General features: G+C 52.1%; 1 protein-coding gene and 1 long non-coding RNA gene across 2 annotated transcripts; one reads left to right on the top strand and one right to left on the bottom strand.

Moving 5' to 3' along the window:
• Positions 1-913: 913 nt before the first annotated feature.
• SMPDL3B (sphingomyelin phosphodiesterase acid like 3B) lies at positions 914-23,868 on the top strand. Its single transcript, XM_047871867.1, has 8 exons — positions 914-974; positions 9,257-9,470; positions 14,223-14,320; positions 18,276-18,419; positions 19,385-19,557; positions 20,410-20,590; positions 20,676-20,809; positions 23,466-23,868. Exons 1-8 carry the CDS (start codon positions 914-916, stop codon positions 23,829-23,831), a joined length of 1,371 nt encoding a protein of 456 aa, XP_047727823.1. The 3' UTR covers positions 23,832-23,868.
• On the bottom strand, positions 19,387-20,581 carry LOC125173071 (uncharacterized). The gene is made up of 3 exons (XR_007154914.1): positions 20,497-20,581; positions 19,635-19,718; positions 19,387-19,452 (listed from the first exon to the last, which is right to left on the bottom strand). It is a non-coding gene; the product is annotated as an uncharacterized LOC125173071 (long non-coding RNA).
• Positions 23,869-24,236: the final 368 nt, after the last annotated feature.

The following is a 24,236-nucleotide window of genomic DNA, read 5'->3' as shown; positions in this document are numbered from 1 at the left end:
AATAAAAGAAGATATGAGCCCCATCACCTCCCTTTCCTCAAGGGTTTGATTCCTCCTCTGGGTTTGTCGAGCCACCTAACGGGCTAAACTGCATCTCGGGGCACCCGGGTGGCTCAGCCGGTTAAGTGTCTGACTTCAGCTCAAGTCACGATCTCACCGTCCGTGAGTTCGAGCCCCGCGTCGGGCTCTGTGCTGACAGCTCAGAGCCTGGAGCCTGCTTCGGATCCTGTGTCTCCCTCTCTCTCTGCCCCTCCCTTGCTCACACTCTGTGTGTGTCTGTCTCTCTCAAAATTAAACATTAAAAAAATATTTTTAATAAATAAATAAACTGCAGTCCACTGGTTTCCCTCTCCCTGTTGAAGGCAGGGGCTGTCCTGGGCCCCTTCTGTCTCCTGGGGACATGGGTTCCTGGAATAAATGAACGGATGACTCAGTCTTGGTTCTCTTGTGCTAGGGCATCTGGAGCTCCAGCTAGCAGTAAGTTCCTTTGATGGCAAAGGCCCTCCGTTTCATCCAGCTTTGTCTGTTCTGCTGAGGGTGGGGCAACGTAAAACCTCTGAAAGTAGGTGATATTTGCTGCTCAGTGGCTGGTGCTGGGTGAGTTTCCCGGAGAATCCAGTTACTGGCTGGACTGACAGGCAGGACAGGTGTGGCTTTCTACCCCTCAGAGTTCAAAGGCCTGGCTGGTGCATCTTCCTGGGCAAGCCCTGCTCACGCCCTTCGAGGCAAAGGCAGAAAAGCCAGAGGAGGCAGGGCCTCGGATGACTAGGCACACAGGGAAACAGGACGGGAACTTGTGCTCAGGCCCACGGCCAACAACATCTAGTTAGGAAGCCTGCAGTTTCAGTCACAGATTCGGGGGAGTCCTGTGGCTCCCGTGAAGTGAGCCCTAAAGACGAGGCGAGTCCCAAAGATGAGGCTGTTCAAGCTGCTGATTTTCTTGGCCCACTGGGGAGTCACCAGGGCTGAACCAGGTAGGTGCTGCAAATGCCTTTGATGCCTTTGTTTTGTACTATGAACTCGATCCTGGCTGCTGGGGACTGCTCACAGAAAGCTGAAAATGTTGCTAAAAATAGCAAGGCAGGAAGCTAGGGCAGGGAGGCCTGGAAGAGAGTCAGTGGGGGTGGGAAGGGGCTGCTCTTTGGGCCTGAAGATTTGAAGTGGAGGCGAGGGCTGGCCAGGGGAGGGACACTGGCTTCACTAAGAGATGTGGGCACATAAGAGCCAGCCATCTGGTAGAGGCAGAAGGTGGCGGGCAGATTCATGAATTCATTCGGCAAACGTTGGTTAAGGGCCTTTTGCATATCATGTACTATTCTAGGAACCAGGAATGGGACAGAAAGGAAAAGGAACAAAGCCGAGCCCTAGTGAAGCAGCCCTTCACCTGGGGAGAAACAGACCAAAAGACACACGAACAAGTGCATGCATGGTCTTCTAGGAGATAATAAGTGTTATGGCGAATAATAAAGCAGAATAAAGGGGTGGGAGTGGGGGATGGGGGTACTTATGAGTGGCCAGGAAGTGACATTTGGGTAGAGACCTGAAGCAGTGAGGGAGAGAGCTATATGGGCATCCAGAAGAACATTCCAGTAAGGGAGCTCACAAAGCACACGGGCCCTGAGCCTGATGCTCAGGTGATGCATATGAGGACGAGCACGGGGCCAGAGTGGCTGGGGCAGAGTGGGCAAGGTGAGTGGGAGAGATGAAGTTGGGGGCATGATGGGGGGAGGGAGGGCGCTGGGGGCTGGCGTCAGCTCACATATAAGCATGTAGACAATGTAAGGACTCAGGGTAGAATGGGACATCATTAGAGGGTTTGGGGAGAGCTGTGGGGTGACCTGACTTGTGTAGGTTTAAAAGAAAATTTTTTAATGTTTATATTTATTTTTGGGACAGAGAGAGACAGAGCATGAGCGGGGGAGGGGCAGAGAGAGAGGGAGACACAGAATCCAAAGCAGGCTCCAGGCTCTGCACTGTCAGCACAGAGCCTGACATGGGGCTCGAACCCATGAACCGTGAGATCATGAGCTGAGCTGAAGTCGGATGCTCAACCGACTGAGCCACCCAGGTGTCCCTGTCTTGTGTAAGTTTAAAAGGCTCCCTGGGCTGCATGTTGAGAGGAGACAGCAGTGGGGTGAAGGCAGGGTCCCAGTGTGCCCGAGACTTGTCTAGTTTTAGCACCAGAAGTTCAGTGACCTGGACGCTCCCTCAGTCCTGGGCTCCCTGGTAAAAGAGAAGCAGCCAAACCCATGGGGGGCTGTTGCCATCGTCCCCGTGAGAGGAGGTGGAGGCTCCCCGGGGCGGTAGGAGCAGGGGTGGTTGGAGACGGTGTGATTCTGGACAAAACTTGCTGGCAGATGGTGGGGGTGACAGAAGGACTCTGGGGTGACTCCAAGATTTTTGTCTCAGCAGCTGTGAGGACCGAGTTGTCATTGGCTGAGGTGCAGCAGGAGGGGGTGGCAGGTTGATTAGGGATGTGTCCAGTTGGGGGTGCCCGTTAAGGATTTCCATGCGGTGGAAGAGGAGTCGGTGGGCCGGCTGGACTTGGAATTTTCCTTAGGATCCTAGATTGCCCTTTCCGGGAGTCCTCGGATGGGACCTTAGAGGTGACCCTCCACCCTTTCTGTAGCTGCAGAAACTGAGGCTGAAAGGGGTCAGGGCTCTGCTGGTGGCTTGCTCGATGGAGCTCAGTTCTCCCAGGCTGGAGCTGCTAGGTGCTCCCCTGGTCAGTGCATGTCCCCAGACACTACCCAGGAGCAGCTGGGAGCCCTGGCAAAGCACTCTGCTGGTGTGGCCGCATCCCAGAGGCCAGCGAGGAGGAGCACGGGGCCTGGGGCCGGAGACCAGAGCGAGACGCCTGAGAGGGGCTTGGCTCTAAAAGCTCTGACCTCAAGGAGGAAGTGTCGCCGGGATGAGCACCGACAGTGTGTCATTCCCTGTGAGGGCAACGTGTCCAGGAGACGCTGAGTGGCAGTCCTCCTTCGACCCTGCTGGGGGACTCCGGGCCCTGCCAGTCTGACCGGAGGGCGGGAATGGTTGCAAGGATCTCTCACTCTCTCGCTCTTTCACTTTTCTTTTCTTTTCTTTTCGAAAGTGTTTTAATGTTTATTTTTGAGAGAGAGAGAGAGAGAGAGAGAGAGGGAGAAGGAGAGAGAGAGAGAGAGAGAGAGAGAACGAATGGGGGAGCGGCTGAGAGAGGAGACACAGAACTGGAAGCAGGCTCCAGGCTCTGAGCTGTCAGCACAGAGCCCAACACAGGGCTCGAACCCATGAATGGTGAGATCATGACCTGAGCTGAAGTCAGACGCTGAAGCACCCGACTGAGCCACCCTGACGCCCCTCTTTCACTTTTAAATGTGCTTTCTTGGAAATCCAAATGCCAGTGGGCACCCCACAGCCCAGCGTCCTAGTGGCTAAAATGGATCTCCCCACCCCACAAAGGCACTAAGATGTTCATTGCAGCGTTGTTTATGGTAATGAAAAATGCTGACAGCGGTAATGGAATAGCTGAAGAGATTGTGGAAAAAACCACCCGGTGGAAGAGTTTTAAGGCGTCACAGCAAAACTGAGAACAATAGGGATATTTATCAAGTACTTGTATGCCAGGCACTGCTCAAATTGTTACATAATACCCTCACAGCAGCCTTGTCAGGTAGGGATTATCAAGGTCACGGAGCCTCAGAGAAGTTAAATGACCAACCCAAGGTTACACGTGTAGTAAATGTCCGAGTTGGGACATGAACCCAAGCAGTACAACGTCACTCTGTTTATAAAATAATGCTATGTCAAAACAAAGAGACACTAAAGCAAAGAGCCAAGAAGAGCTAACATTTATTTTCTGAGACTTAGGAGGGGCCAGGCTGATGCTAGTGGCTTATCAGCTGTCCTTTCAAAACCCACTTGAAAAATGAGAGAAGGGGCGTCTGGGTGGCGCAGTCGGTTAAGCGTCCGACTTCAGCTCAGGTCACGATCTCGCGGTCTGTGAGTTCGAGCCCTGCGTCGGGCTCTGGGATGATGGCTCAGAGCCCGGAGCCTGTTTCCGATTCTGTGTCTCCCTCTCTCTCTGCCCCTCACCCGTTCATGCTCCGTCTCTCTCTGTCTCAAAAACAAATAAATGTTAAAAAAAAAAAAATTAAAAAAAAAAGAAAAAAAAAAGAAAAATGAGAGAAGAAAAACCTCATTTGGTTTTTATAGACCCTATAAAGCAGGTACTATTACCATTATGCCCATTTTGTGGATGAGGAAACTCAGAGGAGGCTCCACACTTGCCCAAGGTCCCACAGCTAGGAAGTGGCAAGACCAAGTCCGTACTCAACTGCCTTACACAGTATGCCCTTGGAAGGGTCCTCTTGGGATGGTGGGTTTTATAGGTACTATTCTTTTTTCTTTTCTCCAAACTTTCTGGAATGTATACATCTATACTTTAAAAAACAAAATTACATTTTATTTTATTTTTTAAGTGTATTTATTTATTTTGAGAGACAGAGACAGCACAAATGGGGGAGGGGCAGAGAGAGAGGGGGGTGGGGACAGAGAATCCCAAGCAGACTCCACACTGCCAGAGCGGGGCTGGAAGCGGGTCTTGAAACCACGAAACCGTGAGATCATGACGCGAGCTGATACAGAGTCAGATGCTTAAGTGACTGAGCCACCCAGGTGCCCCCAAAATGACATTTTAAAAGAATTCCACAGTACCGCTAGGTTTTTTCAGAGTCCAAATCTTTCCTCAAGTGCAGAGAACTTTGAGACACCCAATCGGAGAGCAATCATACCTGCTCTGTCTTGAACTGTGGGGTTCCTGCTTGCAACTTCCTTAGCGAAGAGCTTGGGTGGGGTGCCTGCTCCCTGGCTCTGTCTCCTCCCATGTAGCCCCCGTGCAGCACGGCCTTGTCTTTCAGCTTCATTGTTTAAAAAATAAATGGTAGAGACACACTCTTTGATTTGTATTTTAGAGAGTGAGAGAGTGCATGAGCGGGGGAGAGGGGCAGAGGGAGAGAGGGAGAGAGAGGGAGAGAATCCTAAACAGGCTCCATGCTCAGCACAGAGCCCCATGCGGGACTTGATCCCATGACCCTGGGATCATGACCTGAGCTGAAATCAAGAGTCGGATGCTCAACCCACTGAGCCACCCAGGCGCCCCTATCCTTCAGTTTCTAATTGCAGAGAAACAGTCTCTTTCAGTGTGGGTTAGCATGGTAGGAAAACATTTCCTTCAAGAGTAAGCCTAGGGGGCTGTCACGAAGAGAGAGCAATTTATGTACTTACCACAAGGGGTCCTAAATGTTGGATTTAACAAGGGAACCCTCTGTGTTTTGGAGGGCCTCGGTTTCCAGAGGAGGAATTATAATGGAAATGTTTGGGGTCGATGCTTAGGGTCAAAAACAAAGGACTAAAATAGGGACCACGATCATCTTGTGGTGTGGGTTATACACAATAATAATAGCATTAGAACTGGCAGGGCCTTCGGATAACCTTTGTGCAATATTCTCATCTTATGTTTGAGGAAACAGAGGTTCCAGAAGAGAAGAAAACCTGAGGCCTGAGGGGCAGAGTGGCCCAGGGAATGAGCACAGGCTGGCTTGTCCACCACATGGCCGGGTGCCATCCGAGCATCAAGAGTTGGATGCTTAACTGCCTGAGACACCCAGGCGCCCCTCCATGACGTTTTAATTAGAGCTTAATTCCTCACAGTCTGTGGCTAGTTCCATAGAAGCCTGTGGTTTCCACCCTTTTGTGGCAACATACATGTTTTATAAAAGCCATCTGTTGGAGGCTCCGAGTCAACATTGTGCCTCAGCTTTGGAGTCAGAGAGGGCTGGGTTTGAGCCTCAGTTTCCTCATCTGTGAAACGGGCATAAGAATCCCACCTCACAGGATGGCGGCAAGGATGAAATGAGTTGAGCATGTAAAGGGCACCTGGCTAACATTCTTTGAGTCTCACTAGTCCCGTCATCTTCCTCGCAGCCTTGCTCACCGATTGAACATCTATTCGGGCATCTTCCACATCCCAGGCGCTGCTCGAGGTGCTGAGGACACAGAGGTGAACAAGACAGGCTGCATCTCTCACGGAACTGACAGAGTAGACGGGGAAGGTGGATGATACACAAGTCGATAAGCTCATTTCATTATGTGAGAGTGTTCTGAAGAAACTAAAACTGAGGGAGGCGGTAACTAGTGACCAGACGGGTGGTGGGGGATGGAACTTGAGAAAAGGTAGTCAAGGAAGGCTTCTTTGAGGTGGTGACCCTTGGGCTGAGGCCTGAATGAGGAGGACAAAGCAGCCATGCGGGCAATGACCTGGGGAAGACAGGGGAAGGCTGCAGAGAAGCCAGAAAGAAGCCAGAAAGAGGCCCTACGAGGCGAAAGAGTGGGGTGAGTTCTTTTGTGTGAGGTCTGTGTGATTTACTTCCACAGTGAAGACACCAGAGCCCAAGGAGGTGGAGCCCCCTGCTCTCTACGCCATTCCTTCCACCATCCTGGCCTCTCCTGGAGTCAGGCCTCCGGGGCACGTGCATGTGCACACACACACACACACACACACCACGAGGAATGCCAGGGAGGCTTGAAGGAGTTTCAGTCCTACCCTCTGACTAGACCAGAGCTCATGGGAAGGGAGCTTGTGGGAAGAGAGAAACCAACAGCTGACCCGAGAGCCTGTCAGCAGACTGGAGTTTCTGAAGTGAAGCAACTTTCACTGAGTTCTTTGAGGGATGACATCAAAAGGGCAGATCTGCTCCCTGTTGATGGTTAGCGGAAAAGAGCCGGCTTGAGGCAGGGGAACGGTCTCTGCATGGTCTTGGGCGGGGCGGGGGTGGGTGGGTGGGTGGGTGGGTGGGTGGGATCACGCTCCAGCGAGAAGGGCAAAGGGCCTCTCACTGCGTCCCACCCGGTCAGTCCCGTCTCCGGCTTGGAAGCGGATGTGACCCCCCTTTCAGTCTCTGTGCAGGGGCTCAGGAAAGCCCACCAACTCTGCCCATTTACTAGTTGAAACGGGGCAGTTTCTTTCCTCTGGCTTGGGATTTTGTCTCTGTAGGAGTAATTTCACATGCAGTCATGGCCTGTGTAACAAGTTTAAGTTGCCCCCATTAGAAACAAAGACTCTCAGTTTGGGTAAAGAATAAACAGGCAGGCATAGACTGCAAAAGACTACAAGAAGACATATCTAAAATAAAAAGGCATCGGTTTTACCCTGTTCGCAATCACATCTTCCTGGGAGAGAATCAAGAGACGCAGGACCTCCACCATTTACCGTGTGATCTCAGGCAGGTTGACCTCTGAGCCTTAGTTTCCTGATCTGCAAAATGGGGGTGGTGATCAATATAGGTGACCCTTGAAGAACACAAGTGCGAACTGTAGGTCCACTTACATACAGATTTTTTGATACAGTATTTCCTCTTCCTTATGATTTTCTTAATAACACTTCTCTAGCTTACTTTATGGTACCAATACAGTATATCATATATATATGTAACATACAAAATAAGTGTTTATAAACTGTTTATGTTATCAGTAAGGCTTCTGGGGTCAACAGTATAGGCTATTAGTAGTTAAGTTTTGAGGGAGTCATAGTTATGCACAGATTTGTGACTGAGGGAGGGTCGGTGCCCCTAACCTGCACTGTCCAAGGGTCAACTGTACCTGCAGGGCTCTGGTGACTATGTAATGACCTTGGGAGGGATCAAGATTTAATCAGTCATTTGCACCTTAGTATAAGTAAGCTTCTGATCCTTTCCTGGGACCAGGTTTAGATAAGGAGAGGTGAGAAGTCATTGAGAGAGAGGATCAGGGGCTGGACTTGACCTTTGGACCTCTCCTAGAGCCACACTGAATGCCCTGTGGCTTGGGTGGTGCCCCGGCCATCCAACCATGAAAGCTGCAGAAGCTGGGGCTCCCAGGCTGACCCAATTTCCTGGGCTGGGGGCAGGGTGGGGGTGGGGGGTGGGTACGACTATTGGCATTAAATGACACAGGAAATGGAGGAGGAAGCGACAGCAATGGTGGAGGGTGAGGAAATTCCAGGCTTTAGGGCAGAGGCCAAACCTGTTCCATAAGCCTCCTCGAAACTACTTATCCATTGTGCTGTGCTGGGTACAGATGACAAATCCGCCCCGTGTAGCTCGTTTTCTTTGTTGGGACTCCTTTCTCTCGATCGCACCGAGAGATTTTTTTTTTTTTTTTTGAGGTTTTATTTTTAAGGAATCTGTGTACCCAACACGGGACTCATTTACAACCCCAAGATCAAGAGTATCTCTATCTACCGCCTGAGCCAGCCAGGCTCCCCTCACACCAAGAGGTTTTCTGGCATCTCAGCCGCCCTTAGTTGGCTGAGACCAGGTTTCAGTTGACCACTTCAGGGCCACTCCCAGCTGCATCCAGAGCCACTAGGTACACACACCAGAAACTCGGCCCAATCTGAAGGAACATTCCTTCTTTTCTCGCCCGGCACTGCTGAGCTGCATCTCCACACATGTCCCCCAGGCTTTCGCTAATTAGCGAGATCTTACAAGGCAATTGGTGTGTAGACTTTCTCCCAGCTCAGACTTTCGTCTGTATTTCTCTGGAGCATGAGAAGATCTGCCTCTGGTTCTGGGCTCAGAAAGGTGAAGCAACTCACCCAAGGTCACACAGCTTTTATGTGGCTCCAGAGCCTGAGTGCTTATCCATGACACTCCCCAAAGTTTGCTCTTTTTTTTTTTTTTTTTTTTTTTTTTGAAGGAGAGAGAGAGAGAGACAGAGCACGAGTGGGGGAGGGGCAGAGAGAGAGGGAGACACAGGATCCGAAGCAGGCTCCAAGGCTCTGAGCTGGCAGCACAGAGCCCGATGCGGGGCTCGAACTCACAAACCTCGAGATCATGACCTGAGCTGACGCTGGACGCTCAACCGACTGAGCCACCCAGGTGCCCCTCCTCAAACTTTGCTTTAAAACAGGCACTCTGCTTAGAACTAACTCCCAAAGGATTCTTTGAGGGTCACGAAGCCCAATCCTTCACGCTGCTGCTGGGTCCCCTGAGGTGGGGAGATGGGGAAGGTCAAAGGTCACAGGGCAGGGACAGAGCCAATCTTTTTCTCTCCTACTCTCAGTGCCTCCCTGGGCAAAGTCAGACCTGTGGCTCTTTTTCTCTGAACGCTGGCTTCAGAGGAAACTTCATTTCACGTTTACAGCTTGCTCTCTCCCAGCCCAGGGTACCCCTGGGCGTCTTTGCCATCCAGGCTCAGGGAGGGACCAGTATTGAAGAGGGTCTCCTTTCCTCTGCAGGGAAGTTCTGGCACATCTCGGACCTGCACCTTGACCCTGACTACAAGGTATCTGAAGACCCCCTCCAGGTGTGCCCATCAGCTGGCTCCCAGCCGGTGCCCAATGCAGGCCCCTGGGGTGACTACCTCTGCGACTCTCCCTGGGTCCTCATCAACTCCTCCATCTATGCCATGAAGGAGATCGAGCCCAAGCCAGACTTCATCCTCTGGACCGGGTAAGAGCAGTCACAAGAGCTAGCCTTCACCTGCCGGCCTGGCACCCTCCCCACACTATCTCCCTTTGGCCTCTCACCAGCCCTGATTCAGAGTCTACGAACCTAAAGCTCAAAGTTACGAAACTTGCTCAAAGGACTCAAAGTTACGCAACTTGCTCAAAGGACTCTTGGCCTGGCTGATCCCAAAATTTGTGCCCTTGACTCTGTGTCTCCCAGACTTAGCAGAGCGCAGCTCACTCTGAGGCTGGGGACAGTCATGGCACATCTGGGTATGTGGACAGCTATTGGATTTTTTTTAAATTTTTTATTTGAGAGAGAGGGAGAGAGAGAGAGAATCCTTGTACTCATGTGAGTGGGGGAGAGGGACAGAGAGGGAGAGAGAGAGAGAGAGAGAGAGAGAGAGAGAGAGAATCCCAAGCAGGCTCCACACTCCGTGCAGAGTGCTGGGGCTTGATCCCACAACTCTGGGATCATGACCTGAGCCAATATCAAGAGTTGGATGCTCAACGGACTGAGCCACCCAGGTGCCCCAAGAGTTCCTGGATTTTAAGTCAGGTGGACAAACACTGGGGTCACTCGCACCGGTGTTTGGGGACTCCAAGCCCTAGAGATCCAAATGCAGGGAGGGAAGAAGGTAGAGGTGAGGAGGGAGCAAAAGGCAAGCTGAGGACAAAGCGCAAGGTAACACCCCAGAACCCTATTCCTGCCCCCAGGTGGGATATGTGTGACATTCTCAGGCTCCTGGCTGTCCAAGAATGAAGGAAAGGGAAAGGAAAAAACAAGTGGTTAACTGATAGAGATCACAGTCATGCGGGACATGGGTCTCCATCGGTTTGCAACTGTTTTAATGATTTATTGTGTTTTTTAATTTTAAAAAAATCTTTAATGTTTATTTATTTTTGAGAGAGACAGAGAGAGACAGAGTGCAAGCAGGGGAGGGGCAGAGAGAGAGAGGGAGACACAGAATCCTAAGCAGGCTCCGAGCTCCAGGCTATCGGCACAGAGCCCAATGCGGCGCTCGAACTCACGAACCGTGAGACTGTGATCTGAGCCGAAGTCGGACACTTAACCGACTGAGTCAGCCAGGAGCCCCTGGCTTTATGTTTTGTAAGAAAAAAAAGCAATCTTATCAATAATCAGACCCCACTTCCCCGCAGAAACCTATAACTCAATTTCCTGGAGCCCTAACATCACCCTCTCCTCCATAGGATAGAAAATCTTACATAACCAGTCGCTCCTCACAACCCCAGTGCAGCTGTTTTTGCCCACAGGTCCTGTCCCTGTACCCTAATAAAACCACCCTCTTTGCACCGAAGATGTCTCAAGAATTCTTTCTTGGCCGTGGGCTCCGAACCCTGCTCCTTCCAACCACATCAGAGAGCCTGAGAGTGGTCTGGCATTGGGACCAAGCGTCCTGGCCGCCCTGGCCCTGGAGGGTTCTCACTGGTCAGACTGTTCCGCCCGAAGATAGCGCGTGGGGTGATTTCTGCTCAGCCAGACTCCATTTCTGCTTCTTATCCAAGGACGCTGCCGTGAGTCCTCCAACTTCCCTTAGCACTGGCGGTCCTTGTCACTCGAGGTCCACCCTTCGCTCACCGGCTCCTTTCTCCCTCCCTTGGTAGGTCCGCCTGACTTGTGTTCAGCCCCCGGGGTAGACACTTGGGGAGCTGAGATGATAAGACCTGGGCTGGCCTTCGAGGAGCTCACTGTCCTGGGGCGATGCGGACGAGTCCACTGGACCACCGTATCCCAGCAAGGAGAGAGGGTCACTGGGGGATGCGGGAGCTTCGCAGGGCACCTGATTCCATCTGGCAGGATCGGGGAGGACTTCTCACAGGAAGTGGTATCCAGGGAGCTGGTGAAGAAGGCTGGCAGGAGCTCTGACCTCTTGCTCCCTCTTTCAGCCTCAATGGACACTTCTACAGGGCAGGATCAAACCCATGATGCCCTCAGCTGTCCTTTAGTGTGGCATGGGAGTGACCAGGAATGACCCTCAGATGGGCCCTGTGGTTGGTGGGGGGGGGGGGGGGCAAAGCTAGACACTTAAGAAATGTGACAGGGTCGTGGCGTCTGGGTGGCTCAGTCGGGTAAGCGTCCAACTCTTCGTATCGGTTCAGGTGGTGATCTTGCAGTCGTGAGATCAAGCCCCATGTCAGGCTCCACACTGAGCATGGAGCCTACTTGGGATTCTCTCTCTCCCTTTCTCTCTGCCTCTCCCCTGCTTGCACACTCTCTCTCAACATAAATAAATAAATAAACTTAAAAAACAACAACAAAAAAGAAATGTGGCAGTGTCTCAGGGCAGTCCTGGGCAGCTCAGGAATCAGTCTAAGAAGAGAGTGGGCTTTAAGCCATGACCTTGAACTCTTGCTCCCAAGAGGCATCTGGCTCCGGGAGCCTCTGCTCTGAATTCTCTGAAGAGGAGCTGTGGGAGGGATGTGCAACATTCTGAAAGATGTGAGCCCTCTGGGAAAGGTGACTACTTTGGGAAATTCTGACACTTTACCAGAAACAGGATGTTTCCGGGAAACCTCTGGGACCTTTTATAATTCAATTTCTAAAAAGTTTGACTTCCCTGGGCAAGATGCCATCCCTTAGGGGTAATCTGTAGAAACTGGAAGTGTTTTCTTTCTTTCTTTCTTTCTTTCTTTCTTTCTTTCTTTCTTTTTTAATGTTTATTTAGTTTTGCTTTCTTTTTAATTGTTTTTTTAATGTTTATTTATTTTTGAGAGAGAGAGACAGAGCGTGAGTGGGGGAGTAGCAGAGAGGGAGACACAGAATCCAAAGCAGGCTCCAGGCTCTGAGCGGTCAGCAGAGATCCCGATGCGGGGCTCGAACCCAGGAACCGTGAGATCATGACCTGAGCCGAAGTCGAATGCTCAACCGACTGAGCCACCCAGGCGCCCCTGTTTATTTAGTTTTGAGAGGGAGAAAGGCAGAACATGAGTGGAGGAGGGGCAGAGAGAGAAGGAGACGCAGAAATCCGAAGCAGGCTTCAGGCTCTGAGCTGCCAGCACAGAGCCCTACTCGGGGCTCGAACCCCTGAGCCGTGAGATCATAACCTGAGCCGGAAGTCGGACGCTTAACGGCCTGAGCCACCCAGGCGCCCCAAGAAACTGCAAGTGTTTTCTAAAAGAAAGAATTAGATCCTCCAAACTAGGGACAAATAAAAAAGGAACTTTGTTCTGATGACTCTGGACCCCTGGCCTGTCCCTGGGGAAGACAGGGCCGAGAGGTTCCTCTTGCAGCCCTGAGGAGGGTGTCAGGAATGCAGCAGGGTGTGATGAATGTAAGCGTGGACCCTGGAGCCAGTCTGACTAAACTCAGACCCTGGGTCCACCAGTTTCTCGCTCTATACACTTGGGCAGGATTCTCCACCTCTCTGTGCCTGGATTCTTTATCTGTCAAACAGGACTAACAACAGAACTCCCATTGTAGGATTATCGATGGGAAGCCCACGGGGATGTGGGTGTCACACACAGAAAGCCCCTGGCACAAAGTAAGCCACGGTGAGCTGTTAGCAACGGTAGCAGTACTATTAATTAAGCTACTTAACTTCTCCGGGGATGGGGGGCGGTGGGGAGGGGGCGGAGGGCACCTGGGCAGCGGCTGCCTCACCCTGTCAGGTCCAGCAGGGTCCTCAGGCTTTAGATTGTGGGGGCTCCGACCCATCCCCTAACCTGCCTTTCCCCATTCTCCTCCCTGCTCCCTGGCCTTGCTGTGTATTTCTAACTTGGATCCAGGAATTTAGGTCAGCCGAACGAGGGACAAAACGGTCCTGGGGCAGGTCCTGGATCTGCCGTAGAGTAGATTTGAACTCTGAAGCCAGCTCCAAACTCCTGAGAACCCTTTAGGGAACAGGGCAGGACTCAGAGATGATTTTTCCACCCCGAGCTTCCTGGGGGCCTGCAAGATGGGACTGGAACTCTCAAGCTTCCCTCTTTAAATAATAATTACAAGTGAGCAGCTACTATTCTACATTTTATTTTGTATTTATTATTATTTTTTTTTTTTAAGAGAAAGGAAAACAAGGGCGCCTGGGTGGCTCAGTAGGTTGAGTGTCCGACTCTTTGATTTCAGCTCAGGTCATGATTCCAGGGTCGTGGGATGGAGCCCTGTGTTGGGCTCTGCACTGAGCATGGAACCTGCTTGGGATTCTCATTCTCCCTCTCTCTCTCTTTCTCTCTGTTCCTTCCTTGCTTATGCACGCACGCACATTCTCTCTCTCTCTAAAAATAAATAAGCTTAAAAAAAAAACCCAAAAAGCAGAAGTTTAAAAAAAAAAGAAGATAAAGGAAAAGACTTTCCAAGTTAGGAGAGCTGCCCAGGAAATATGCCCTTTATAAGGTAGCAAGTGGTCCCACCAGTCTACATTATATATATATATATATATATATATATATATACACACACACACACACACACACACACACACATATATAATTTTTCCCCCTTTAATAAAGTCTCATGAAAATCTAGGAGTAGTACCATTATCTTCCCTATTTTACAGACGACATAATGGAGGCTCAGAGAGGTTAAGCAACCAGCCCAGGGACCCACAGCAGGTCAACGGCAGAGCCCAAGTTTGAGCTCCGTCTTGCGTGACCCCCAGCTCCAGCCTGGCCCTTCCCTCTCAGGGGATGCCTGAGGGCCAGTTCCACAGCCTCTTTTCTCACGGCTGGGCTGTCCCTTCCTTTTCTCGTGCCCCTTCCTGAGCTGCCCACACCAAACCGGCTCGATGGTGTTTTCCAGTGACGACACACCTCATGTGCCCAATGAGAGGCTGGGAGAGGCAGCCGTGCTGGGAATTGTGGACCGCCTGACCAGGCTCATCAGAGAGGTCTTTCCAGGTAAGACTCTGTCATTCGTTCCCCTGAAGCAGTTCCGGAACCCCAGGCAGTGTCTGGCACGGTGGGAGAGCAACAGCAGCAAGATGTGGAGGAGCGACCTTCAACCACGGGCAGCACTGGCTGCTGGCCGAGTCCCCGGCGGGGCACTTCACGGCGATTGATTATTTCTTCCCTTCCAACAACGCTGCAAAGAACGTGAGACATCACTGGCCTGTGTTTACACGCAGCATCCCATTAACAGAAATGCCTGACATTTCGCTGCCTTCTGCCCTTGCCTGTTTAACACAGACTCACGGCCCCTTCTCAGGGCATCTACGGTTACATACGGGCACGGTTCCCAGGAAGTCTCACGGGGACTCGCAGAGAGCCCTATGTCCTGTGGTGGCCCCAGGGCTGCCATCCACTGCCCTGAAACCATCCTGGCTACAGGGGCCTCCGGGAGATGCTGGGCTCCAGCTAAAGTGCTGTCCTTGGGCTTCTAGGGCTTTCAGAGCCTAGGAGGGCAGGCAGAGCTGTGAGTGATGATGGCAGCAGTCCCATGGAACATGACAAGGAGAATGGGATCCGCATCCCTCACCTAATGGACCCTGAAAATGTTTTTAAGCAGCCTGTGCCAAACACGAGGTCCTGGGGGCTGAATCGGGCTCTCGGGCTGCCAGCTGGGGACCCGTGAGAGCAGCCCACTAGCCCCCCACTCCCTTCCTTTGGGTTCTGGTACAGCTGCATCCTCTAAAGGCCTTAGTCATGGGTCCCCAGGACCCAGATATGGGCTAATGATGATACAAATCAATATGGCAGCAGCAGCGACTACACGTATCTATGCATCCAGTGCTACGTGTCAGGCACTGTTCTAAGAACATTATATGCTTTAGCTCCTTGCGATAATCCTGGAGGGACGTGCTATTACTGTTTCAACTTTCCCGGTGAGAAACGTGAGCCTCCGAGTCAAGTAAACTGGTCAAGGTCACGTGGCAAGGGTGAGGACACAAATCCAGCTCTGAGCGCCACTCTTATCCACCACTGCCACTGCCACTCCAGGAGGGGCCCTGTGCTGTCACCACCCCACATCTGTCCTCCAGGCAACCTTTCTGCCACCTTCTTCCCTCGACGGGGATCATTTTATGCAGCATGGTCTAGTTGTCTGGACGCATAGATGAGGAACCTATGGCTCAGAGCCAGTCAGTTCCCAGGGAGGGACTCAAACTCATCCAGCCCTGAGCCCTCTTTCCTTGGCTCCCCACGCACTTCGGGAATAAAAGCGGAACGATGGCTGAGAAAATGCTTTCTAAGTACGAGTTAACACACAAACATAAGGTAGAAGATCCTCTAGCTTATAACACACTTGCACAGTTACTGAATTTCCTAATATTCCAGACGCTATCAACTGTAAGTCGCATCGTATTTTATGTATTGCCAAGGACAAAAACGCTGTTAATTCAAGTACAACAGTGCTTCCTCATGGCCTCAGTAAGTTACACTCCGCCTGTAGAGATGTTAAAATAGAACATACTAGAAGAGTTCAAATCAAATGGATCCCGCGACCCCTGGGATCGGGACCTGAGTCAAAATCAAGAGTCAGATGCTTAACCGACTGAGCCACCCAGGCGCCCCGAGGCATTATCTGAGAATTACAGCAACACAGGTCAAGCAAGCACTCTCCGTTTTATTGGTAAATAAAGCCGGAGCACTGAGAAGTCAAGCAAATTGCTGCAGGGGAGGAAGGGACCGCAACTCCGGATTTCGGATCCACATCGTGTGTCATGTGTTCTTCCGGCCACGTGCCACCTGTGTTCCCCATCAGAGTCACTGTGAACCCCGGCCCCTCTCCTCCAGCATGGCTGAGTGGTGAATGCAGGTGCGCTGGGCCAACAGATCTCAGTCCCGATTCAGTCTCTGCCAGTTCCCACCGGGCAATGCCCTGGAGACTCAGTTTCCTCTCTCTGCAAACGGAGGAGAAGAACGGTACCTGCCCAGAAGGTTGTTGTCAGGATTAAGTAATCCACTCACTCATTTAGTGAGTCAACAAATATTTATTGAGCATCTTATTCTTACTGTGAGTGAGATACCATTCTAGGGGGGAGGGAACTTGGCCAGGTTGTGCCCTCAGGGAGCTCGTGCTTGTCAGAAGCTTCTAACCGTGCCTGGCACAAAGAAGCAGCGAAGGAAGGAGAGAGTTCCTCCCTTCTCATTCATCTGTTCTTAGAATTCCAGGGATTTGTGGGGTTTGGGCCATTTTTTTTTAAACGGCTTCTTTTTCTTTTTCTTCTTCTTTTCTGGGAGAGCACGAGAGAGTGTGCATGAGGGAGGGGCAGAGAGAGAGAGAGAGGGAAAAAGAGAGAAACTTAAGCAGGCTCCGTGCCCAGTGCAGGGCCCGACTTGGGGCTTGATCTCATGACCGTGAGACCACGATCTGAAGCCTAAACCAAGAGTCGGATGCTCAACTGACCGAGCCACCCAGGTGCCCCTGAAATGGCTTCTTAAAGGCTGGTGGCATTTGTGTTAAAGAGGCGAGGGTTTTCCAGGCAGGTACAGTGAGGGCTTCTGCCTTTGCAAACAATTCTTGATGGGAATTTTAGAACCTCCTCCTTCAGCAGACCTTTTAGCACTTTCAGATCTTGTAGGCTCTACCGCGCAAAAAGTCTCTGTGAAAATATCTCCCCAAGTGGGAACTGGAGGCTCCATCCTCCCTCATTGGTTCAAGGTCAGTCCCTGGGGAACGCCAGGCTAAAGGCAAAACCCTGCCCTGAGCTCAGAGGGGTTTTATTTGTTGTCAAACTTTTTTTGGTAATGTTTATTTATTCGAGAGAGAGACAGAGACAGAGACAGAGACAGAGCATGTGCCAGAGAGGGGCACAGAATCTGAAGCAGGCTCCAGGCTCCGAGCTGGGGCTCAAACTCAACAGCCGTGAGATCATGACCTGAGCTGAAGACACTTAACCGACTGAGCCACCCAGGTGCCCCGTGTTTATTGTGAAACTTTTTTTTTTTTTACGTTTTATTTTTATTTTTGAGACAGAGAGACAGAGCATGAACAGGGGAGGGGCAGAGAGAGAGGGAGACACAGAATCGGAAACAGGCTCCAGGCTCTGAGCCATCAGCCCAGAGCCCGACGCGGGGCTCGAACTCACAGACCGTGAGATCATGACCTGAGCCGAAGTCGGACGCTTAACCGACCGAGCCACCCAGGCGCCCCTATTGTGAAACTTTTATTGAGAAACTACTACTTGCCAGACACAGAAGTAAAATAAAAGCAAGAATGAGGCTACTTCTGGGGAGGAAATGAGTCTGATGGGCTCCCTCCCCACAGGAGTCATTCACAAGCCACTTCCTTTCCTTTCCTTCCTTTCTTTCCACCCCCCACCCTGTTGTAGGCTTCTATTGCAAGTGGCTCTTCCCTTTTTTGTGACACCCTCACACCTCTAATTACTCAATACCTGTCAACCCCACTGCACTGCAAGACCCCTGGGACGGGGACTGGGTGCCTGGTTCCCAGATCTACATGAGGTGCTCGATAAACACCCGTTGACTCACGAATGAGTGAAACTCCTAAGGCTCCCCGAGTGAACCAAACCCTTTCCCTAAAAGTCAGTGGACCTGGAATCGACAAGAACAAGGAGCACTAAATTGCCAAGGGGCTGATAATGGATGTGAAGATTATTTAGGTCTTCTAGCCTTCTTCTTCTCATCCTCTGACGCTTCCTTCCGACCAGGGAACTTTATGCCGGGAATGGGGTTCGGAACTGGGATCAGAGAACTCACGGCTCTTCCTTCCCAGGTCTGAGCAACGTTCAGCCAGATTCCACTGAATGCGGTTTTCTGCTTATCTCTGTATTTTCCTCATTTGTGCTACGGCGTTTCTCCATTAGCGCGGACGGCTCCTCGCGGACCGAAAATGACTAACTCCACCAAGCGCTTTCACATAAATATGTTTATATTTCTCTTTTTTCCCGCCCAGGTACTAAAGTCTACGCTGCTTTGGGGAATCATGACTTTCACCCCAAGAACCAGCTCCCAGCAGGGAGCAACAGCATCTATGATCAGGTGGCAGAACTGTGGAGGCCCTGGCTCAGTAACGAATCCATCGCTCTCTTCAAAGAAGGTACTAGCACCATCTGCAGCTATAAGCACTTACTTGTATGCCAAGGTCTGACTGAATTTTGTCTTCAACACGACCCCGTGAAACAGGTACTGATTTTATCCCCATTTTACGGTTAAGGAGCCAGAGGCTTGAAGATGTCGAGTCACTTGGCCAAGATCAGCCAGCTTAGAGATGGCCGACTCCAGTGCCCATACGGTCCACCCCATGGCGCTAGTGAGGATCATAAATGAATGTTTATTGAGCATATACTGTGTGCCAGGCACTTACTCTCAACACATTCCGAGACTCCTCACAAAAACCCTAGGAAGGGGCAGTGACCTCCGGTTGAGGCCGGGTTTCCCATCCTTGGCACTGTTCACGCCTCGGGCCGGATAATTCACCGTGGGGGCCGTCCTGTGTGTTGTAGGGCGCATAGCAGCATCCAAGCCCTCTAACCACCGGATACCAGTAACACCCTCCACTGTGATAACCAAACATGTCTCCAGCCCCTGCCAAATGGTTCCTGGGGGACAAAATCAGTGGCTGAGAGCCACCGATCCAGAGACACAGCCAGCACAAGGTGACCCTGGCTTACTCTCTTCCCTGTCCTCAGTTCCAAATGGTGAAAACCCAACCAGAAGCCCGCGGGTTTAGTCCACAGAGATCAGCTTCTGGGACAGAGTGTTGAGTGAATGGGGTTGACAGCGGATCTGGAGGGACAAATGCTTCTTGCTGTTATGCACATTAGAGAGAGGAGGAAACCGAAGCACGGAGAGGTGAAGTAAACACTTTCTCACGCTGCACAGCTACTAACTGCTAAAGCCAGGACTTGAACCTAGGCTGGGTGCCTCCAGAGCCTCTGGTTTTACTCACCGTGCCCCTCCTATGGGAAAGATGGGAAGGGAGGACGCAAGGGCAGGAGAAGGTGGGCATGGAGTGGAGGGCACAGAGGTCCCTTCAGATCCTCTCTGGCTGTGACGTCTTAGGTGCCTTCTATGCCGAGAAGCTGCCTGGACTGAGTGGGGCTGGGCGAGTCGTGGTCCTCAACACCAACCTGTACTACGGCAACAATGAGCAAACAGCGGGCATGGCCGACCCCGCTCGGCAGTTCCAGTGGTTGGAAGACGTGCTGACCAATGCATCCCGAGCTAAGGAAATGGTAACGGCTCCTGCCTCCACCTCCCACCTCTCTGGGGTCACTTCCTGAAGGAGTCTCCTGCCTCCACACAAACTCACCCAACCACTCAAGATGCCCCCATCACAGAGGGGTCCTTCATCAGCCTGGTACCAGGAGGCAGCTTTTTCCATCCACACAACAGCCTGTGAAAAAGAGTAAGACTATTCCAGGGGCCACCTGGGTGGCTCGGTTGGTTAGCATCTGACTTTTCTGTTTTCTTCGTGTTTGTTTATTTTTGAGACAGAGGGAGAAAAAGACAGAGCATGGGCAGGGGAGGGGCAGAGAGAGAGGGAGACACAGAATCTGAAGCAGGCTCCAGGCTCTGAGCTGTCAGCACAGAGCCCGACGCGGGGCTGGAACCCACGGACCGTGAGATCATGACCTGAGCAGAAGTTGGACGCTCAACCGACTGAGTCACCCAGGTGCCCCAAGCGTCTGACTCTTGATTTTGGCTCAAGTCATGATCTCATGATTTGTGGGATCGAGCCCGTCATCGGGCTTTGTGCTGACAGGGTAGAGCCTGCTTGGGATTCTCTCTCTCTACTTCTCGCTCTGCCCCTCCCTGGCTTACACACTCTCTCTCTCTCTCTCTCTCTCTCAAAATACATAAATAGAAAAATAGAAAAGCATACTCCAGGTGGCAGGCTTAGCACAGGCAAAGGCACACAGTGGAAAACACCAGGTGAAATCTTTGCTGGGTACCCAGAGTACCGGAATCTGCTTTGCAAGGGGTACCTTTGATCCTGTCTGCTTGCCTTTTGGGAGGCGGGTGGGCAGGCGTGAGGGGTCGGGGAGGGCATCCTTGAGCCCCTCCTGGGTACCCCTTCTGTGCAGGTGTACATTATTGGCCACGTGCCCCCAGGGTTCTTTGAGAAGACTCGGAACAAAGCTTGGTTCCGGGAGGGCTTCAATGAGGAGTACTTGAAGGTGGTCCGGAAGCACCATCATGTCATCGCGGGGCAGTTCTTTGGTCACCACCACACTGACAGCTTCCGGATGTTTTATGATGATACAGGTACTCGGCGAGGAGGGCAACTGCCAGCCCAGCCCCCTCCTCCTCTTGCCAGCCTCTCTCAGTCCCACTGTCTCTCTCCTGAAAGGTGCCCCCATCAGCGTCATGTTCCTTACACCGGGGGTCACCCCATGGAAAACCACCTTACCTGGAGTGGTCAACGGGGCCAACAATCCAGGCATCCGGGTATTTGAATATGACCGAGCCACACTGAGCCTGCAGGTCAGGAGCCCTGCCTGGGTCTGTTGGGGCCAGAGGAGGAGGGTGGGGAGGGACCCGAATGTATCACTGCCTTGCCTAAGTCCTTCCAGGGAATCCACCTTCTTCTAGAGCTCAGGTTCAGAACCCCTGAGCCACCTCCAAATCCTGCAACCAAATCAGGTCAGTTTTTTGTCCCCAAATCTCCCTTCACCCTAGATCACATTCTCCAACTTGGCCTCCCTGCCTTTAGCCCTGCCCTGCTGTAGCTCGTCTGCTATATACTACAGAAGGAACTAATTTTTTTTTAAGTCCTTCTTGTCTCTCTCCTGCTCAAAAACCTTCAGTGGCTCCCCAGTGCCCATAAGATAATAAGCTGGATCTCCCTGGCTTGGTATTCAAGGCTTCCGACAGTCGTGACCTCATGCCCATTGCCCACCTCATGCCTATACCAACTAGGTCCCAGCCAAAGCAGGCCCCTAACTCAGCAAGCAACCCCTCATCTCCTGGGATGTGCTTGCGATTGTTGAAACAGCAAAGAAAGATTATTCCTTAATTTATTCAACAAAACATACCAAGCATCGACCGTGTTCCCTGGTTCCCAGGCCCTGAGTTCAGGAGATACATAAGTGAACAATAATAAAGTCACCACTCTCCTGGAGCTGACGTTCTTACAGGAGACACACAATAAATAAATCAGGAAAGTTAAGTGAGGCATGGAGAGGAGCGCTAAGGAGAAAACAGAGTGAGGAGGCCAGGGCGCCGGCGGTAGGGTATGTATGTATGCTGTGAGATGGGTGAGGCAGGGAAGGGTCACTGATAGGGTGACATTTGAATTCTGAGTAAATTGAGGGGGGGAACCACGTGAGCATGGGTGGGGGGCGGGGGGAAGGCGAGGAAAGAGCAAGTTCAGAGGCCCTGGGGTGGGAGTGTGCTCGGTGTGTTAGGGAAGAGCAAGGAGGTCTGTGGCTGCAGAGGAAGGCACAAAGGGAGAGTGGGAAGAATGAGGTCAGATCATGTCAGCCATGAGTGGGACTCTGGATGTGAAGGGTTTGGAGCGGAAGAACTAAATATTCTGACTTGTAATTTTACAAAACCGCCACGTCTGCTATTCAGAGAACAGGCTTAAAGGGCAAGCAAGGGCAGAAATGGCGGGGGGGAGGGGGGGGGGATCAGTTAGGAGGTGACAACAATAATCCCTGAGAGGTGACGGTGCCGCGGGCCAGGGTGTGGCAGTGGGGCGGTGAGATGCCCCAGATCCTGGATGTGTGCCGAAGGCAGAGAAGACAGGATTTGCCGGTGGACTGGATAACAGTGTGACAGACAGGAGTCCCGGCTCTGGCCTCAGCGCCCGGAAGGGTGAAGCTGTCCTTCACTGAAATGGGATCACTGCACGAGGAACAGGTTTCAGAGGGAAGATCAGAAGTCTGGTTGGGGACCTGTTAACTTTGGGAGGTCTAGATGCCATCCAGGCAAAAGTGCCCAGGGAAGCGGCAGCAGGGTATTCAAGGAGCAGGCCCAGGAAGAGGTGGATATCGAGATTTAATCTGGGTGTTGAGAGAGGACATTTATAGCCAGGGGCTGGATGAGATAACGTAGGTCCTTTATTCCAGAGCAAATGTGTATGGAAAAGAGGTCTGAGGGCTTTTTTTTTTTTTTTGAGGACTTTCAAGAGTATGGCCTGTTGTCCACATGGGCACTCAGAGGGCCTTAGCAGAGGAAAGAGGAATCACAGCCTGGTTCTTCGTCCTCCCTGCCCCCAACATACTCTACATCCTTCTCAGGGAGGGAGTCAGAGAGGCCTGGGTTTTCCACCACTCATGACATTTTTTTTTTTTTTTTTACCTCTTTGGCCTCCGTTTATGGGGGTAACAGTACCTCACAGGGTTTGGAGAGGACCAAACGAAATAATGTAATGTGCCCAGGGGGAAGTTACCATCTATTCATAGCAGCTCCCCTTACCCCACTTCTAGTGACTTGAGGCAGGCCCACAAATTTAAGTGAAAAGCATTGGACAGATAAACCTTTCCAGATTCTAGTTCTGAAGATGCACTGGAGACCTAGGGGTCTTGAGTGTATCCCAAGCCCTCGGCAGCCACAATCCCATAACCTCGTTCAGCCAGGCACCCCATCCTACTTTTTATTTTATTTTATTATTTTATTTTTGGGACAGAGAGAGACAGAGCATGAACGGGGGAGGGGCAGAGAGAGAGGGAGACACAGAATCGGAAACAGGCTCCAGGCTCCGAGCCATCAGCCCAGAGCCTGACGCGGGGCTCGAACTCCCGGACCGCGAGATCGTGACCTGGCTGAAGTCGGACGCTTAACCGACTGCGCCACCCAGGCGCCCCACCCCATCCTACTTTTTAAAGTTGATTTTTATCCACTAATTCTATAAACATTTCCTGTGTATCTGGGACAGAAAACGCGTAGGCCGCAGGGTTAACAACCTGGATTCCAAACCTGCCACTGCTACTAAATACCCGTAGGACCCTGCCCAAATTAATTAAACTCTTTAGGACTCAGTTTCCTTATTTGTGAAATCGGGTATTAAGTGCAGGTACCTCGTCAGCAACAGCAGTCATAGTTACAAAGAGTCTGGGGGCAAATGCAAGGTGCAGGATTGGGGGGTGGAAGCTGAAGGCTGCTCATGGCCTACCCTCCTCCCTCCCTCCCCCAGGACATGGTGACCTACTTCGTGAACCTGAGCCAGGCGAACGAAAAGGGGATCCCGCTCTGGGAGCTTGAGTACCGGTTGACCGAGGCCTACGGGGTGCCCGACGCAGGCTCCCGCTCCATGCACGCGGCGCTGGGCCGCATCGCCAGCGACCCCGGCACGTTGCAGCGCTACTACGTCTACAACTCGGTCAGCTACGACAGGGAGGCCTGCGACCCGGCCTGCAGCGCCGAGCACGTGTGCGCGATGCGCGAGGTGGCCTTCGACGCTTACGCCGCCTGCCTGCGCGCCCCAGGAGCCGCGCTCGCGCCCCGGCTCGCGCTCCTGCTCGCGGCGCTGCTGGGCCTGCGCGCGCTGCCAGCGCCGTGACCTCGGGCGCCCGGCCGCCTGGCTCGCCCGTCCCCGGGGAGCACGCGGCCACACCTGCCCGGCGTCGGCAGAGTGAACTGGGATGGGGCAGGCGGATTGGGAAATGAACCTCCAAAGACTCCCGCGCAACCAGCCCCGCCCCCCTCCAGGACATTTTTCGTCCAAAAAACAATGCTAATCGAGCATCTTACTCTGTGCGTTTCTCTTAATATGTAAATAAGGTTTAATACAACTCCCTTGCACAGTTACCGCACGTCCCCCCCACCCCCCCCCCCGCCCCTTGTATTTGGATAATCAGAGCAAAACGAGCCTCCTGGAAGCCGAGTCTTGACCCCGTGCCCTCGTTCTCTCCCGCGCTCGTCCGAAGTCGAGGCCTCCTCAGTTCGCGAAGTCCCGCAATCGGGG

This window comes from Prionailurus viverrinus, chromosome C1 (genome assembly GCF_022837055.1).
Source record: "Prionailurus viverrinus isolate Anna chromosome C1, UM_Priviv_1.0, whole genome shotgun sequence".
NCBI lineage: Eukaryota > Metazoa > Chordata > Mammalia > Carnivora > Felidae > Prionailurus > Prionailurus viverrinus.
Note: the sequence above shows the minus strand (reverse complement) of the source record. Positions and strands in the feature narration are given on the sequence as shown.